At 33.9% G+C, this 19809-nt stretch overlaps 1 protein-coding gene across 1 annotated transcript; it reads left to right on the top strand.

Annotated features, from left to right (window-relative positions):
• Window positions 1-6181: 6181 nt before the first annotated feature.
• On the top strand, window positions 6182-19566 carry LOC127547513 (zinc finger protein 345-like). The gene is made up of 3 exons (XM_051974434.1): window positions 6182-7920; window positions 8621-8716; window positions 10071-19566. The coding sequence occupies exons 1-3, from the start codon at window positions 7887-7889 to the stop codon at window positions 11621-11623; spliced, it is 1683 nt and encodes a 560-aa protein (XP_051830394.1). The 5' UTR covers window positions 6182-7886; the 3' UTR covers window positions 11624-19566.
• The last annotated feature ends 243 nt before the right edge of the window (window positions 19567-19809 follow it).

Here is a 19809-nt window from a genome sequence, read left to right as displayed (position 1 = left end):
CATGTTTGTTTTTCTTCCCGGGTTATTTATACCTTCTGAATCCAATTCTCCTTGTGCAACAAGAAAACTGTTCAGTTCTGCACACATATATTGTATCTAGGATATACTGTAACCTATTCAACATGTAAAGGACTGCTTGCCATCTGGGGGAGGGGGTGGAGGGAGAGAGGGGAAAAATCGGAACAGGAGTGCAAGGGATAATGCTGTAAAAAATTACCCTGGAATGGATTCTGTCGATAAAAAGTTATTAAAAAAAAAAAAAAAAAACTCTTGCACAAATAAGATCAATTTAGCCAAAATTAGAAACTGGAGGAAAAATTTTAACAGTATGCTTCTCTAATAAATCTCTAATAAAAGCCAATAAAAGCACCTATTGATGAGGCACATAGGAGGTACTCTGAAAGTGCTTTTCAGTTTTTTTAATTGATTGAAATGATTTATTGAGGTTCCGATCATAGACTTACTGGTTTATCCCAACTATTGGTCCATTTTTAGGGGTTTCTTGATATTCTAAAAGGAAGCGGTATCCCTTTCAGAGATGTCATTGCACCCCAAGGAACCATAATGTTTATCCAAGCCCTAAGTCCCTATTATCTATGGGTTCTTAAATTCAGATCTGTGAACTTATTTTAAATATATTTATTTATTTCAGTATAATTTATTGCCTTTAAAATTCTTTATATTTTATTTTATGCATATAAAAACTTTATTCTGAAAGGATTTTACCAGAATGTTAAAAGGGTAGGGTATATGTTCTACAAAAAGATTAAGAATTCCAGTTTATTCTATCATCATTGCATATTGCCTATTGTTGGTTTTTAATACATTTTTTATGTTAAAAAAGATGCCTTTCTGGCCAGACTAGGCAAGTTTTTGTTTTTGAATATAAATGAGTGGTATTTTGTCAAAAATGTTCTTATAGCTATTGAGATGATCAAGTAGTTTTAATTATTAGTGATGTGGATTGTTTATGTTTTAATTATTGAATCATCGTTGTATCCCTGATTTAAATCTAATTTGGTCATAATTAATGATTTCTTAAATAATTTGCCATAGTCTGAAAAGATTTTATTTAACATTTTTAAATTGATATTCGCTAATGGGGTAATAAGTCAATATTCTTTATCTTCTCTATGTTGGAATCTGACTATATCATGTTTAAGGAGACTACCAATGTACCTTTTTCAATTTTTGAGAATAATTTTTGCAGTATTGTTATTAAGTTTTGTTTTGTTTTGTTTTTTAATTTGAAGTCTGTTACAGGAGCCACCTGCTCCTAGTTGCTGGGGAATTAATTCTGACCAGCAGAATAGAACCCTTCATATGAGAGGGTGATAACAATGCAAGGAGGCTGAGAGGCAGTTCCATTCTCTGACCTTTCTTTTCTTCCCCCTTGCCTCCAATTTATTTCATTCTCAATCCACAAGCAACATTTCTGTGTCAGTAAAAACTGATTTGTAATTTTTTCAAGTGTGTTATGATTCACAATTGTGCTGCCCCTTCACACTTAGGCATGGTCCTTAACAGAAGTCAACTATAAATTTGTCAGAAACAGTAACATTTTTTTTTTGACAGTTACTTTCTATTTAGGTCCTTTATCTTTTAAGAGACCAGGTTATTTAAAATTTCTATTCTGTTTACTGTTCATTTAAGTATCTTATATTTTTGAAGGTAATTTAAAAAAAATTCTTGTTTGTTTAAACATATAACTTGGTTTAGTATGTGCTTAAAAATCTATTTAGATTTGTTTGATCTTTCTCATATATTTTATAATTTTCCTTTTCCTCCTTTTGTTATTGGCTGAAGCATTATCATTTTTTTTTAACCTTTAAAAAGTTTAAAAGGAAATTGCAAACTACTTCAGTATCTTTGCCAAGAAAGCCCCCAGAGTTGGGACATAATTAAAAACCAACTGAACAGCAATAAACAAGATTTTTCCCTTTTGTAACAGTTGCAGTGTAGTCTTGTGGTATCCTGACAGGGGTTCGTTGCTCTGAATTTTTGCTGACATGACTAATGATTTTCAGTTTTCTGTTTTTGTTTCAGCAGGACAGAAAAAGAATCTTCCCTTTCTTTATTTGACATCTGGTTCTAATATATCTGGAAAGTTTTATAATTTCTTAATATGGTATGCAGATTTTTTGTTTGATTATGTCTTTTAGGGACTCTGATGTTTCTTATATTATCTCTCTTTTGCTTGTTTCCCCCTTTTTCATTATTTTAACTTTATTCTGTGTAATTGAGTTCTTTTTGCTTAGTTCTGGTTTTTTAGGGATACTGCTACTTCAGTAAGGTTTCTTAACTTCTAAGCTTCTTGTCTTTCCATTTTTCTCCCTCAAGAACTCTAATTTCATTTTTTAATTTCTTGCTTCATTTCATCCCAGCAGGCAGCCAATGAGCATTAAAATGCTTGTCAGTACCAGATTCTCTTTCTCTCCCACCGTCTTTCTGTCTCTTTCCCTCCCTCCTCTGTCCCTATATATATACATACACATACCCATACACATATTATCCATATTTACATTTATGTCTCTATATATACATACAATCAAGCAAATAGAACTACTAGCAAACATCTCCTAGGGGAAAATGTATACACGTTCCTTGTATCCCTTCCTAAAGTGGACATCCCAAGAGGAACTGAACAACAGTAGATCAGTGTGTCAAAGAGGGGTGATAGACTAAAAAGTTATTACAGAATGAGAGTTCAAGGGTGAAATGACTGCTGAGACATGAAGGGAAAGGCCTTTCTTCCAAATGTGCACAGAGTACTTGTATCCAAACCATTCTTATCTTGGAGCTTTACTTGGACATAGAGGGCTATTCCCTCATTTTATAGTGGGATGGGGAGGGGGAGAGAAGTGGATTAATTATTTGGGCTTGTTTTTTATTTCTTTTTATTCTGAATTTAAACAGGCCTTCTTGAAAATCCTTTCCATATACAAAGAAACAGGATTATATGTGCAGGATCTAAAATCTCAATTATGTTTAACTTATTTTTATGCATGTGTGTATAAAACTTGAACATATGACTTTAAAAGCTATCCAGTTTTCCTTTTGAATTTTCTTCTGTTCTCTTTTGTACATTTTAAAAAATGCATTAGTGTGACCCTCTTTTTCTATCTTTCTGATAACTCTATTGCTAACTGCCATCCCACTCAAATTCTATCTGTTTCCCCTTTTCCCCCACCTCCAGGAAAAAAAGGAAAGCCTGCCAAGAAGCATAGTCATGAAAAACAAATTCATTTCTTTTCACTTTTCTATCAGGATCCAAACATTCTTAAGAGCAATTTGAATCTGTGCCCAAAGGGCTCCAAAACTGTACATACCCTTTGATCCAGCAGTGCTACTGATGGGGATAAAACCCAAGAAAATCATAAAGGAGAGAAAAGGAAAATGAGATGCCCATCAATTGGGGAGTAGCTGAATGAGTTGTGGTATGTGAAAGTAATGGAATATTATTGTTCTATAAAAAATTATGAACAAGCTGATTTTAGAAAGGCCTGGAAAATTTTACATTAACTGATGCTGAGCAAAACAAGCAGAGCTAGGAATACATTGGACATAATAACAACAAGATTGTGTGATGATCAACTCTTTTCAGCAGTTCAGGAATCCAGGGCAATCTTAGTAACTTTGGATAGAAAACCATCTACATCCAGAGAAAGAACTATGGAGACTGAATATAAATCAACACATGGTATGTTCACTTTTTTTTCCCCATGGTTTTTCCCTTTTGTTCTGATTTTTGTCTCCCAATATGATTCATAATGAAATGTATATTCAAAAAAATGAATATACATATATAACTAGAATAAAAACAATTTTAAAAGGAAAAATCACTTTTCTGTCAAAAGATGAGGAGCATGTTTTATCATCTATTTTCTGGAATTATGGTTGATCATTATATGGTGGTGTCATTTTGGAAAATATTTTCTTAGTTCTGCTATTCTCCCTTTACATTGCTTCATAGAAGTCTTCTCAATTTCTCAAACTATCACTATTTTGTAGTTTCTTATGGCATGATAATATTTATTCCATTGCATTTAGTGTAATTTGATCATCTATTCCCTTGATGGTGGGTATTTCTTTGTTCCTAGTACTTTGCTATAAGATAAAGAACTGTTATAAATATTTTGAAACTTCTGCATCCTTTTTTTCCTTTTGTTTTTGCTGTCTTTGAGCGTCTATGACTAGGTCAAAGGATACACATGGTTTAGTAGAATTTATGTCATAATACCAAATTGCTTCCTATAATGACTCTATTAATTAACAGCTACAACAGCAGTATATTAATATTCTTTGTGCATTTATCAGTAAAGGAGAGTAAAAAACATCAATTGGACATGCAACTCAATAAGTCAATAATAAATAAGCATTTATTAGCTTCCTATTATGTGCAAGGCACTGTATTAAGTTTTGGGGATACAAATAAGGAAAATAAATAGTCCTTGTGCTCAGGAAGCTTACAATTTAATGAGGGAAAATAATATGCAAAAGCAAGCTGAAAAGAAGAGCTAGAATAGGGTACCCAATGTGCAGGCATATTGTTGTTGGAGTTGAAACCAAACAGAACAGTTGCTGGAAAGTGAAAAATTAGTTGGAACAGTCTGAGCCTTCTGTAAAGAAAAGCTTTGGGATGAATTTATTCCTCTGCTCTCTACCTTCCAATCAGAAGGAAAAAGCAACTAAAAAAAGAAAAAGAAAAACAAAGTTGCCAGTGTCAAAAATGGGGGAGAAGAGTCTGGTGATGGTTAGCATTTTTTCATCATAAGTCCTTCAGAATTATCTTGGATCATTGTATTGCTTAGAATAATTAAGTCATTCACAGATGATCATTTAAAATATTTTTGTTACTGTGTACAATTTTCTCCTTGTTCTACTCATTTCACTTTGCATCAGTTCATATAAGTCTTTCTAGGTTTTTTTTAAGAACATCTTCCTCATCATTTTTTATTGCACAGTAGTACTTTATCACAAGCATATATCACAACTTGTTAAATAATTCCCCAATTGGTGGGTATCCACCCACAATTTCCAATTTTTTGTCACCAGAGAAGATGTTTTAAATATCTTTGTACAAATGAGTCTTTTTTCTTTTTGTTTTTGTCTTTTGGATTACAGACTTAGTAGTGGTATTGCTGAATCAAAGGATCTATATATATAGCTTTATAGCCTCTGGGCATAGTTCCAAAATCTTCTACATAATGGTTGAATTAGTTCACAATTCCTCCAACAGTTTATTAATGTCTCAATTTTCTAATATCTGCTCCAACATTTGTCATTTGCCTTTTCTGTCTTATTAGCCAGTGGGATGTGGTAGTATTTCATGGTAGTATCTCCCAGTTGTTTTAATTTGCATTTCTCCAGTCAGTAGTGATTTAGAACATTTTAAAAATGGTTATAGATATTGGCTATAATTCTTAATAGCTGATTGACTTGAAGCATATGTAATCATGACAATAAAAAAAATTTAAGTATCATTAAGGATGTATTTTAAAAAGAGAAGTAGAGTATATTTTTTTAAAAAAAAAGTAGTAAAGCAGTGTTTAAAAAAATTTTGGTGATAAATGTTACAAAAAGATTTTACAAATCTAGTTTGGAGGCAAGCAAGAGATCAGAGAATAGTGAGGACCATGGTTAGGTGTGTGTGAGATGATGATGATAAGTTTTCTCTTTGAAGAACAATATACTTTGAACTGGGAATGAGCCCAGAAGTTATCAACAGAAAGTGGACACACAAAGTAAAAGGAGACAAACAGTATCCAGCTTTTCTGAAACAAATAAATGATTACTTAGCCATTATCACATGTCCCTGAAAGATCTTGGGTAATAGGGGTGGTGCCACAGGGGTAGGAATACATTGATAAATGAGTGGTTAATGAGCAATTAGAAAAGAGTGTTACATTTATTCTGTAATGCTTTTTGTTGTTTCACCAGTCATTTGTGGGGAAAAAATCTTCTCTTCCTCACGCTCTGTATTTTACCCTCCTTTATACCAAGAATTATAGTTATACAAAAGTTACACATTACAATAACTCTACCTAACAATTCATAAAATAGTTTCTTCTTGTTGTTGCCATCTGCTAAGTGAAGTAGTAACATTTTTTTATTTCAATTACTCTAAGTTCAGCATCTTTTTTATTTAAAAAAAAATTTAGTCATTGTATATTAATGTGTTTTGGCTCTGCTTACTTCACACTACTTCACTTAATATATATCTTCCAATGTTTCTTAGAATTCTTCATATTTGTCATTTTTATTGTAAAATAATAGTTCGTTGTATCAATATGCCAAGTTTTTTTAGCCATTCTTCATTAGTGAGATTCAATTTGTTTCCAGTTCTTTGCAACCCCAAAGAGTGCCCTTATGAATGTTTTTGTATATAAATAAACTCAGTCGTAGCTTTGGGCTGGTTATAGAAACAGAGTATGGTTACATGGTGTAGTAATAAGAACTTTGGATTTGGAATCAAGAAGACCTAGTGTAGATTTTCCATTTTACTGTCCTTTTGATCTTCAACAAATTATTTACCCTCTCTAGTCCTTCTCTTAATTTGTAAAATGAGAAAGTAGGATTCTAAAGGTTCTTGAAGCTCTTAATATATGAATTGGAAAATAATGGTCCTTTAACACAACTTCTAGCTATAATTTTTTCACATATTTGTTTTTCTTTGCTTTTACGGCTCCAAGAACATTGAACACAATCTTGTTCATTTCAAAGCACCACATTTTAAGAAGCACAGCTATTGAATGAAGAGATGAAGGTAACTGTCTTAGTGGTGAGAGAGCTCAAAGATGGGGGTGTTTAGCCTGGAAGCAAAGATTTAGGGCCACTTGATTATTATTTCTTCTTCATTGTTTTCTTTCAGCAAGTAGCAAAGAAATTAGGCATATTACTGTTTGAATGCAAGCAAAGAGCAAAGGTAGGAGCTATGGGCGCACATACTAAAAAACAAAAATAAAAAAATACTTAAAGTGGTTGCCATTCTGATTGCTTTGTGACTGTGTAAATGTTTGGTAGGATAGCAGTCCCACATTTTATATATTGGAGCAAAACTTTTCTATGAAGTACCCTGTATGTAAGAGAAGGTATGTGCCTTCTCTTGAGTCACATAGCCTGGGGCTCACGAATCTTGTGTGGAGGAAATGAGGAGAGGCTGGAGCTGTGAGCTAGGGTGAGGGATATGGGAGCACAGGCACGCAGGCCTGTCTCTGGCCCTCTGTTGGGTTTTATGTCTTTAATGGCAGCAGGACAAAGACCTCACCTTCATAATGAACTACTCTTGATACTTTATTTAATGAATGACTTCATAAGGCAATTGGAGTAGAAGATTGGGCTGGGAGCTAGGAACAGATTATGAGTCATCCTGCTCTTCAGTAAATTAGCTGTATGACTTTGGGCAAATTACTTAGCTTCTCTGTGTTTCTACCCTATCTATAAAATGGGAGCAGTACCTACCCCTATTTACCCACCTCTCAGAGTTGTCCTTGAAGAACAATTCAATGTAAATACAAAATAATCTATTAAAATTTATGCCATTGGATCCATTAACAACAATAAGCATCCAGTGTGTGCTAGAAGCAAAGAAAAAGAAAAGAAAAGAAAGCAAACATAACCACTAGCTTACAGTCTTAATGAGAGAAGAATTCTTAAAGTGCCTGCTGTATCCCAGGCACTATTTGGGATTACAAATAAGTAAACAAAACAATTACTACTGGAAAGGAATTTACATTCAAACTTCATAACAGTTAGAGCTATACTTGAGTAAACAAATATTTTTGGTGTTTCAGAAATCAGTGACATTCCAGGATGTGGCTGTGGAATTCACCTGGGAGGAGTGGGAACATTTGAACCCATCTCAGAAAAATTTGTACAGGGAGGTGATGCTGGAGAACTATAGAAACTTGGTCTGTTTGGGTAAGACAGCTTCTCCTTTACAATCTTAATTTACATACTATGGAGATTTTCAAGTATTTGAGATTTTAAAAGTATTTCTTTGGCATACAAAAGAAAGTTATTCCTAATTCTTTTATAGTCAAGAGAAAAATGACTGCTTGATTATATTATCCTTGAGAATGTATCTGTTCCTTCAAATCCAAGATTTTCTGTTTTATTCCAATTTAGGAATCATTACACCAAGTGTTCCCATTGTCTAAGCAAAAATTGAGTGAGATGGACTATTTTTTCTGAGTCTTATTCTGTAATTCATTCCACCATAATCTAAAACATCTTTCAGTGGTCCTTTGTAATATCCTTGAGGTCTTCCTTTTTTTTTTTTTTTTTAATGTTTTTTCCTAAAGAGAACTTAAACTAGTGTTGAATTATTTTATTAAGATTCATGGATGGTTTTAAAAAATGTAAGTAGTCCTTCCCTCTTTCTCCACCAAAAACAATAACAACAGTAAAGAACAAACCCTATCTCTTTGTCCAACCAGCCTACTGAGCCCTCAGTGATCTCAGAAAAAATCAACCAACATAGACCATACCTTTGGTGGTTAAGATACATTCTTATTTCCCTACCTTTCTACAAAAAGTTGGGAGGAGTTTTTCAGCTGTCTGTTCTATAATGAAATTATGAGGTGATTATCCCTAGGACTTTTTCATTTTCAACAAACAGGATTTGCAGTTTCCAAACCAGATGTGATCAACCAATTGGAAATAAAGGAAGCATCTTGGATGCCAGAGCCAGATATTCCAAGAAGCAGCTATCCAGGTGACTGCATGAAAATCATCAACTCTGTTGGTTATTTTAGTTTAAAGTTTTATAAAATGTTGAACACAATAATCTTATTAAAGCTTCTCCCAAGAAGAGCTGAGACTTTAAAACTTCATTTTTTATCTTAAGAAGGTTTTTTTTCACCCCTTTACTCACATGTACCCCCCCACTCTCAAAGTTGTTGCCTCAGTATAGGATCTACATTTCTCTTCTATTCATTGAAGATTTTCTTATCTTAAGCAGGCATTCTCCTGCCACACTTTTATCACATTAATCTTCCTTTTTAAAATGAGCACAACACTTAAAATAGTAACTATATACTCTTTTTGCTTTTGAATCACCTTCTGGTATTTTCATATCTCATCCTATTTTTTTTTTATTCTTTGAAATTATGTTTATAAAGGCACAGTATTACGTTTTTATAACAGGACTTGTTTAACCATCATCCCATCATTGGACCTATAGGTTTGCAGTATTTTACTATTTCACCAAAATCTACTGTGAATTTTTTGAGAGAGATCTTTATTTGTTTCTAATAACATTTTGAGCATGCTGATCTAGGAATGAGATTATTGAATCAATGTTTCTTTTCAGAAAATAAGAAGCACAACTTAACAAGTACTTCAACATATCTGCCAAAATTTGTTGTATTAAAATATCTTTGCTACCCAAATGGCTATTTGATGATGCCTGCAAGTTGTTTTAATTTTTACTTCTTTGTTTGCCAGAGTTTGAGTAATGTTTCATTAATAATGTCTTATGAAAAATACCTATATTTCTTGATCATTTACTGTTTTGGTATTGGATCTTATTCTTACAAATTTGAATCAGTTCCTAACAAAATAGATTTTGTTGGATTTTTACTGGAAATTTATGGCAATAGTTCTCTGATACAAACCTCTTTTCTCATATTTCTTCTTTACTGTATTTAGTTCATCTCTCTATCTGTCCTCCTCACTTTGAACTTATTAATTCTCCTTTTTCTTTCTGTTCAGTAACTTTACTTTTCTTTTTACTTCATATGGTAAGGATACATTTGCAAGCTCTTAAAGCCATCTACTTTTCATAGATAGCCATTTCATTATTCCATTCAAATGTCAACAATTAACAGAAGAGTAAGGACTTATTTGTTTCCCAGGTAATTTCATCTTCAGTCAATTCATTTATGTCTGTTAACTTTGAGTCAGTATAGTTTTCTACAAGATAAATTGTGATCCTTATTGAAAGACCAGTGAGATCAATTCTCTCAAGCCAGAAGGCAAAAGTAAAGCTCTAAAATCTTTGAGCAACTAGGAACCTTAGTAAAGGGAATAAAAGGCAGGGTTAATTAGCTCTTTATTCTTCTTTTCAGAGACCAAAGAATTTCCTGAAGAGAAACTTTACGAAAGTTGTGACTGTGGGAAGGCTTTTGGGATAAAGAACTATCTCACTGTGCATCAAAGAATTCATTCTGGAGATATTCTTTATGAGTGTAAGAAGTGTGGGAAGACCTTCCATTTCAACTCAGATCTTATTGAACATCAAAAAATTCATACTGGAGAAATGTCTCCTATATATAATGAATGTGGAACATCTTTTGGACAGAATCCACAACCTTATATCTATCAGAGGATTCATAACATAGAGATTCTTCATGAATGTAAGGAGTGTGGGAAGACCTTCCATTGCAATTCAGCTCTCATTCAACATCAAAGAATTCATACTGGAGAGAAGCCTTATGAATGTGCAGTATGTGGGAAGGCCTTCTGCCAGAATGCAAATCTTATTGTGCATCAGAGAATTCATACTGGTGAGAAACCTTATAAATGTACAGTATGTGGGAAGGCCTTCTGTCAGAATACAAATCTTATTGTGCATCAGAGAATTCATACTGGAGAGAAACCTTACAAGTGTACAGTATGTGGGAAGGCCTTCTGTCAGAATGCAAATCTTATTATGCATCAGAGAATTCATACTGGAGAGAAACCTTATGAATGTAATGAATGTGGAAGAGCCTTCAGGAAGAAGGAATATCTTACTGTCCATCAGAGAATTCATACTGGAGAGAAACCTTATGAATGTAGTGAATGTGATAAAGCCTTCAGGATGAAGGAGTATCTTCATGTACATCAGAGAATTCATACTGGAGAGAAACCTTATGAATGTAGTGATTGTGGGAAGGCTTTCCGGTGTAAAAGACAACTTACTCTGCATCAGAGAATTCATCCTGGAAAGATTCTTGATGAGTGTAAGGAATATGGGAAGATGTTCCATTGCAACTCAGATCTTATTCATCCTCAAAGAATTCTTGCTGAAGAGAAATCCTACAAATCCAGTGAAAGTGAAAAGGCCTTCAAAATGAAGCCACAACTTAATCTATACCAGAGAATTCATACTGGAGAAATTCTTTATGAATGTAAGGACTGTGAGAAGATTTTCCTCTGCAACTCAAATCTTATTCAACATCAGAGAATTCATACTAGAGAGAACCTTTATGAATGTAGTGAATGTGGAATGGGCTTCAAGTGGAAGGCACATCTTACTGTGCATCAAAGAATTCATACTGGAAAGATTATTCATGAGTGCAAGGAGTGTGGGAAGGCCTTCCATCACAACTCAGTGCTTATTCGACATCAAAGAATTCATACTGGAGAAAAACCTTATCAATGTAATGAATGTGGGAAGTGTTTTAGGAGGAAAGCACATCTTACTGTCCATCAGAGAATTCATACTGGAGAGATTCTTTATGAATGTAAGGAGTGTGGGAAGGCTTGCCCCTATAATTCAGAACTTATTCGACATCAAAGAATTCATACAGGAGAGAAACCTTATGAATGTAATATATGTGGGAAGGCCTATAGGATCAAAGGACATCTTACTGTGCATCAGAGAATTCATACTGGCATGATTCTTTCTGGATGTTAGTGATTTCCATCAAAACTCAGATCTTATTCAACATCAGAGAATTCATACTGGACAAAATCTTTATGAATATTCTATCTTTGGAAGGAAGTTACATCTTACTGTGCATCAGAGAATTCATATAGGAGAGATTCTTTGTGAATGTAAGGAGAGTGGGAAGAGCCCCTAAATGATTAGATTCTGATTCTGATTCCCTACATGAAATTCAGGGAGTCCTTATTTAGTCCTCATGGGAGAAGGTCATAGTTCTATCCTCTACAGAGGCCTTTAAGGGAGGCAAAGATTTAGTGTTTTCCTGAGAAGTTATGCTGCCAAAGGATGAAGATGATAAATGGATGGTGGTATTGGGAGATGGACAGAGGGCAGCTATGATATTGTCCCAACTTATAATATTTTATAAAGCAGTTTGGAATAATCAGGGCCCAATACATAGTTCTTCAAATTCTGTCATTCTTTTGGCTGTGTCTCTTTTTCTTTTCTTTCTTTCTTTTTAATTAAGATTTTATTGGCATGTCTCAAAAACCATCAAAAGCCATAAATTATGCAGTTACACAATTGAGAATTCCTATTTCTTTAAGAAGTAATGAGAAGTAAATAATATTCCAACATTTCAGTCTGAAGCCCAATTCTTCAGAGATAGCAAAACTAGCAATAGTTGAATCAATTTGTGTAAAAACTTAAGGGAAAAAATGGAGGAGGAATTTAACTCTTTTCTATCAATGCATTATGTTTCTGACCTTTGTAAAGCAGTAATCAGAAAGTACATCTCTTTATGAGCTAGCATAAAATGCAAGATAAATCCAAAAGACAGTAGTAAGTAGCATTTGATTTAAGTTTTCCTCCATAATATTTTCCTTTGATATTATCTTCTCCCAAACCACCCTCCTTTCTAAGTTAATAGTGTTAACTCTATAAATTTGGAACTTTCTCCTAAAGAAGCTAAACCCATTTATCATAGCTTCTTTTTAAAATTTTTTGTAATAATAGTTTTGATTTTCAAAATACATGCAAAGATACTTCTTAAGATTCACCCTTGCTAAACCTCGTGTTCCAAATTTTTTTCCCTCTTGTATGAATAAGAAAATTTATGATTCAGATTCACACTTACAATAAGACACACAAGAAAAAGAAGATAGATGTTTTAATGATTTATAGAAAAGGCAAATGCATAGGCAATTTGCAGTAACAGCAACAATAGCTAAAAGCCTTAATACTAATGTAATTCTAGCAATACTAATGTAAATATAAAAAGTAGTAGAAAACATTGCCAATTCAGAGGAATACCAACTCCTGAGTCTTTCATCTGGGAGATTCCAGATTCCAATTCTCAGGTTCCCCAATGGGAAAATCCCAGGCAGAAAATAGGTGAGATTCCAAAGCTAGTAAGGTATCACAGTCATTTAAATAGTGGGAACAAAGAAGGCGCTGTGTGTGTAGCGATTGTGTTATGGTTCCTCACTTGGGTCTGGCCTAAGTCCAAGTGATGCTCCTTTAATGGTCAACATGTTTTGCAGGAACTTGGCCGAGTTTCTGCAAAATATTTGAGGAGAGCAATCAGGAGGTCGGCCATCCTCCTACCTCACAATCTTTTCTGGCTCACAGCCCGCCCCCTGTTCCTCAGTTCTCAGGATTTAATTAGATTGGTGCTCAAATGTATTTATTTAGTGGGGCAGATATTTTCTTTAGGCATTGGAGTCACCCAGAAGATACAACAGCTTTCATGCTGGACCTGTACAGAGACTTGGAAGAACTTCTAATCTATATTAATCATTCATCTCCCCTCCCCTATGCTCCTCCCTAAACAGCAAGTAATCCAATATACATTATATATGTGCAAGTCTACGAAACATTTTTCCACATTTATCATGCTGCACAAAGAAAATCAGATCAAAAAGGGAAAAAAAGAGAAACAAAACAAGTAACAAGGTGAAAATAATATGTTGTGATCCACATTCATTCACCATAGTCCTCTTTCTGTATGCAGATGGCTCTCCATTAAAATTCTATTGGAATTGACCTATCAGATCTTCTTAATGATGTCTGTTCTTGCTAGATGAATTTTTACTAAAATACATATTTTCCTCTTTATAAGGGAAAAAGGCACAGAAAAACTCCTTATTTTTCTTCTAAATAATATAATAGATGAAGATCTGCTGTGGATTTTAAATCAAAATTTGTTTTCAGAATTGCAAATGAACTCTGTTAATGCAAATTTGTTTTTATTGGGCACATAATCTTTTTTAAAATAGCTTTTTATTTTTTCAAATATATACAAAGATAATTTTCAACATTCACTTTTGTAAGGCCTTAGGTTTCAAATTTTTCTCCCTCCTTTTCTTCCTCGCTCTCTTAGACAGCAAGCAATCCAATATAGGTTAAACAAGTGCAGTTGTTGTTTTAAAAAAAAAACAACAACAAAAAAAAACCTGTCACTTCACTGGGTACATCCCTGAACTCATGGAACACTGATTAAAGCAACCCCAATATACTTGATCCCATTGGACTTCCAGAACCCCAGGATTCCACAGGAAAATATGGACTCACTGCTTCCAGCTCCAAGGGACCACTTCCCCAAACAAGCCCCACCAGCAAAGACCATCCGCTGGGGAGCTCCTCAAGGAGGCATTATGATCAGCTCAACGCGCAACTTCGCCAGAGACTTAAGTCCAAAATTTGTCGGTCACCAACCCTTCCACGTTCCAAGACACAGCAACAGCTTATGGACACCCAAGGACCCCAAAACATTTTTCTTCACATTCAGCATTTTTTTTCCCTGAGTCACAAGCAGAAAAATTCTCTGCCCCCATCCAGGATAAGAATCTTAGAAGTTTATTTTTTTTTCCCCATTTTTTTTTTTTTTTTGGCAAACATATTTCATTTTTCCAAATAAATGTAAAAATAGTTTTCCACATTCATTTTTTTTAATTTTTCCATATTTGTCATGCTACACGAAAAAAATCAAATCAAAAGGGGAAAAACAAATAAACAATAACAATAAAAAGGTGAAAATACTATGCTTTAATCCAAATTCAATCTCCATAGTTCTCTCTCTGGATGCAGATGGTTCTCTCCATTACAAGTCTATTGGAATTATCTTGAATCACCTCCTTGTTGAAAAAAGCCAAGTCCATCACAATTGATCATCACATAATCTTGTTATTACTATATAAAATGTTCTCTTGGTTATACTCACTTCACTTAGCATCAATTCATGGTAAGTCTTGCCAGGCTGCTCATTATTTCTTCTAGAACAATAACATTCTATTACATTGCATTCATACACCATAACTTATTCAGCCATTCCTCAGATGGCGAGCATCCACTCAGTTTCTAGTTCCTTGCCACTACTAAAGTCTATTACAAACATTTTTGCACATGTGGTTCTTTTCCCCTTATTATGATCTCTTTGGAATACAGATCCCTTAGCACTATTGCTGGATCAAAAGGTATGCACAGTTTGATATTACTTTGGGCATAGCTCCAAATTGCTCTCCAGAATGGTTTACAACTCCACCAACAGTGCATTAGGGGCACATAATCTTAAGTCAGTTTTTTTTTTTCCTTTTTGGACATTCTATTTTGTCTTTAGTAGTATTTTATTTTATTCCAATTACACATAAAGACAATTTTAAATATTTATTATTTTAAAATTGAATTCCAAATTTTCTCCCACCCTCCTTCCTTATCCCTCCTTTTGATGGTAAATTGTTGGATACAATTTTGTTTCTGAAATTCTGCAAAACATATTTTTATGTTAGTCATGATGTAAAAAGAAGAAACAGCCTGGGCTTTTTGGGTTATAGCTTTTACCTTTTGCGTTTTTGCAAGTCTTAGTTTCCATTAGTTTAAAGATTTCAGCCTGATCCTTGTAGTCATTATTTTATTCCTTAGATATTCATAGAATCATTATTGAAAATTATCATTTTACCAGCCTTTGCATAAGTATGGAATTCTTTGTATTTCAGTTGTTTTTCTTCTTTGTGCAAGGCAGTTAAGGTTAAGTGACTTGCCCAGGTCACACAACTAGGAAATGTTAAGTGTCTGAGTAAGGTTGCATTTGAATTATGGTCTTCCTGACTCCCCTGCATCATTTAGCTGCCCCCTCCCTCCCCCTCGGTTTCAATTTTTATATAATGGATGATACCAAAAGAAAAGAGCAAGAAAAAAAGCTTTTCTTAGAATGGAATCCATATGAAAAGTGTTGTGAGTGACCTGAAGCATTCAAGGATCATCTTAAGAGCAAAGCAGGCTATGTTTGAAGTGATGCACAAGTTTTTTGAGAAAACAGAGGCATCTGCTTTTATAGCTCATAGCTATTTTGGAACTAGGTCTGAGTTTCTAATCATTAATTGAATAGTTTGTAGAAGGTGACACTTATTAAGAAAGTCTATGACCATATTGATAACAAAAACAACAGAAACCACATAATTATCCCAATAATATTTATTCTTATTAAAAACATTAGAAAGCCTATGAATAGAGCCTTTCTTAAAATAAGTGTCTAAGCCAAGTATCTATCCAAAACCAAGAGCAAGTGTCTGTAATAGGGATTTCCAGTAAGATCAGGTTAAGATAGGAATATATATTATCACCACTATAATTTAGTCTTGTTCCAGAAATGCAAGCTATAGCAGTAAGAAGGAAAATGAAATTAAAAGAGTGAAAATAAGCATCACTCTTTGAAGATGAGATGATCAGGAAGACATAGAAAAGAAATCCATTTAAAATTGCCTGCAGACTATTTAAAACACTTAGGAGCCTACCTACCAAGATGAACCTAGGAACTATATAAAAATAATTACAAAACACTTTTCACAAAAGTGAAGATAGAGCTAAACAGCTAGAGAAATACTCATTTTGGGGTCAGCTGGGTAACACAGTGGATAGGGCACCAGCCCTGAAGTCAGGAGGACCCAAGATCAAATCTGACCTCAGACACTCAGTACTTCCTAGCTGTGTGACCCTGGGGAAGTCACTTAACTCCAATTGCCTCAGCAAAAAAAAAAGATATTCATTGCTCAACGATAATAAGTCAATACAATAAAAATGATTGTGAAGCAAGGCAATTTAGCAGTTCCATGTTTCAAACAATACTACAAAGCAGTAATCTTTAAAACAATCTGATAAACAAGAAATAGAGTGGTGGATAAATAGATTAGGTACACAATATATAGTAGTAAATGAACCCCTTAGTACTTGATAAGCCCAATGATTAAACTTTGGGGGGCAAGAACTCCCCATTTGACAAAAATTGCTGAGAAAACTAGCTTGGTAGGAACTAGACATAGATTTACATCTCAAACTGTATACCAACAGAAGGTGAAAATGGGTGAAAAATTTAGACATAAAAGAATATCAGCAAATTAGAGGAGCATGAAAATGTATCAGATTTATGGATAAGAGAAAAGGTTATGACCAAGAATATCACAAAGTAAAATAATTCAATTTTGATTATGTGAAATTCTAAAAATTTTGTGTGCACACACACAACCCACGCAGCCAAAGTTAGAAAAAAAGAAACTGAAATATATATATCAAGCTTCTTTAATAAAGATTTGATTTCTTTAATATATAAAGAAATAAGACAAATTTGTAAAAATAACAGCAATTCCCCAATTGATAATTGACAATTTTCAGAAGAGCTTAAAGCTATCAATAGTTACGTGAAAAAAATAATTTAGAGAAATGCACATTAAAACAACTCTGAGATACTACCTCACACCTATTATATTGTCTAACATGACAGAAAAAGAAAATGACAAATGGTGGTAAGAATGGTTTAATCATTTCTGGAGAACAATTTGGAACTATTTACCAGAGGCTATAAAACTGCATCATCCCCTTCCACCCAGTAATACCACTACTACCTTTGTATTCCAAAGACATCATTTTTTAAAAAGGGAAAAGTACTTAGGTGTACAAAAAATACTTTTAGTAGTTTTTCTGTGTATGAATGGTAGCAAAAAAAAAAAAAAAAAAAAAGGAAAATTGAGGAGTTGTCCATCAGTTGCGAAGTAGCTAAACAAATTTTGTATATTGCTGTGATGAAACACTATTGTGCTAAAAGAAATAAGAACAATTTGAGAAAAACCTAGTGAGCACACCCTTGTATCTTGTACACAGTAATGGTAATTATAAGATGATAAACTAAAAGACTCCGATCAAGACAATAATCCAAGACCAGTCCAAAGCTCTCAAAATGACTGTTCCCCTCCAGAGAGAGAACTGAGGAACTCTTGTCTCTTGAGTGCAGCCCAGTACAGACAAGACAGTAGGAGACACTTACCCACAGCATAGATTACCCTTCAAGTCTGGTTTATAAGGCCAGCTGTAAGGCTTCCTGCCTTAGTGCAGAAGGAAATTGTGATTCCTGAAACCCTGTGCAATTAGGCCAATCCATCCCAACAAAGTAGGGAAGCCACAAGCTCCTGAAGTCCCAACATGGAAAGCCTTGACCAGTCTTAAAAGCAGAATTAAGCAAATAGAAAAAGAGGTACAAAATCCATTGAAGAAAAGAACTCTTTTAAAAAGCATAATTGTCCAAATGGGAGAAGAGGTACAAAAGCTCTTGGAAGTGGATAGAGCACCAGCTCTGAAGTCAGGAGGACCTGAGTTCAAATCTGGCCTCAGACACTTACCTAGCTGTGTGACTCTGGGCAAGAATCCCCAGTTGCCTAGGGGGAATAAAAACCTCTTGGAAGAAAATAATTCTTTAATAATTAGACAAGTAGAAATTAATGACTATGAGTCAGCAAAAAGTGAGTTTAAAAATCAAAAGAATGAGAAAATAGAAGAAAATGTAAAATATCTGATTAGAAAAACAATCGACTCAGAAATAGTAGATCCAAGAGAGTTAATTTAAGGGTTATTGGACCACCAGAAAGTCATCATCAAAAAAAGACCTAGACATTTTCTTTCAAGAAATTAGCAAGGAAAACTGTTCTGATATTTTAGAATCAGAAGGTAAAATAGAAATCAAAAGAATCTACCAATCTACCTCCTGAAGGAGATGCCAAAATGAAAATCACCTAGAATATTATAGCCAAATTCCAGAGTTCCTAGGTCAAGGACAAAATATTGCAAGTAGCTGGAAAGAAACAATTCAAGTGTCACGAAGCTACAATCAGGATTACATAAATTTTAGCAGTTTTTGCATTAAAGGATGGAAAGGCTTGGAATATGGTATTCGGTGGGACAAAAGAGCCAAGATTACAACCTAGAATCTACCAGGAAAAATATAGCTAATAAAATAGAGGATTTTCAGACTTTCCTGATGAAAAGACCACAGCTGAATAGAAAATTCAATCTTCAAATGCAAGACTGAAGAGAAGCAAAAAATGATAAACAGGAAAGAAAAAAACATGTTATTAAACAAGATTAAACTACTTACATCCCTACAAGGGAAGATGATAAAAGTAACTCTTGAGGTTTGTATCTCTTTTAAGGCAGTTAGAAGCATATATAGAGGATGTAGGTATGAGATGGCTTTGATATGATAATATAAAATTAAAATTAAAAGGAGTAAAAAACAAATATTGTACTAGGAGAAGAACAAGTGGGAAGTAGAATACAGCAATTACATCATTTGAAGACCCTGTTACAGTAGAGGGAAAGAAGGCAGGGGGTAAACATGATTTGAACCTTATTGTCATCAAATTTAGCATATATACTCATTTGGATATAGAAATTTGTCTTATCTATAGCAAAGCTTAAAGTGTGGATTGTGAGCCCATTGGGGGCTGTATAAAAATGTGGGGGGTCACAAAAATATTTGGCAACAGTCAAAGGTATCAAATATACTACCACATTTTAATTCTTTATGTAAAAAAAAAACACATCCATCTCATTAACAAGGAAATTTGCTTTCATATTTAATAAATGGTAAAAATTATATGTGTAAAAGAATTGTTTTAAAATAAACTTCTTTATCATCTATTATCAGCAAATGTTTGGTTTGTATACTTATTTTATATATTTATATACCTGGGTAATGTGAAAATTTCTCTGACAAAAAGGGGTTGCAAGTTTAAAAAAAAAATTAAGAAGCCCAGGAAGGGAAAGAAAAGGAAAAGGGAAGACTGGTAGAATGGAGGGTAGAAGTGGGAAGGAAAAGGGGAAAGAAAGGGAGCAGCTAATGGAAGATTGAGGGAGTTGATGGTCAGAAATAAACCACTGGTAAGAAAAGGATG

Source organism: Antechinus flavipes, chromosome 2 (assembly GCF_016432865.1).
Source record: "Antechinus flavipes isolate AdamAnt ecotype Samford, QLD, Australia chromosome 2, AdamAnt_v2, whole genome shotgun sequence".
In the NCBI taxonomy this organism is placed as follows: Eukaryota; Metazoa; Chordata; class Mammalia; order Dasyuromorphia; family Dasyuridae; genus Antechinus; species Antechinus flavipes.
Note: the sequence above shows the minus strand (reverse complement) of the source record. Positions and strands in the feature narration are given on the sequence as shown.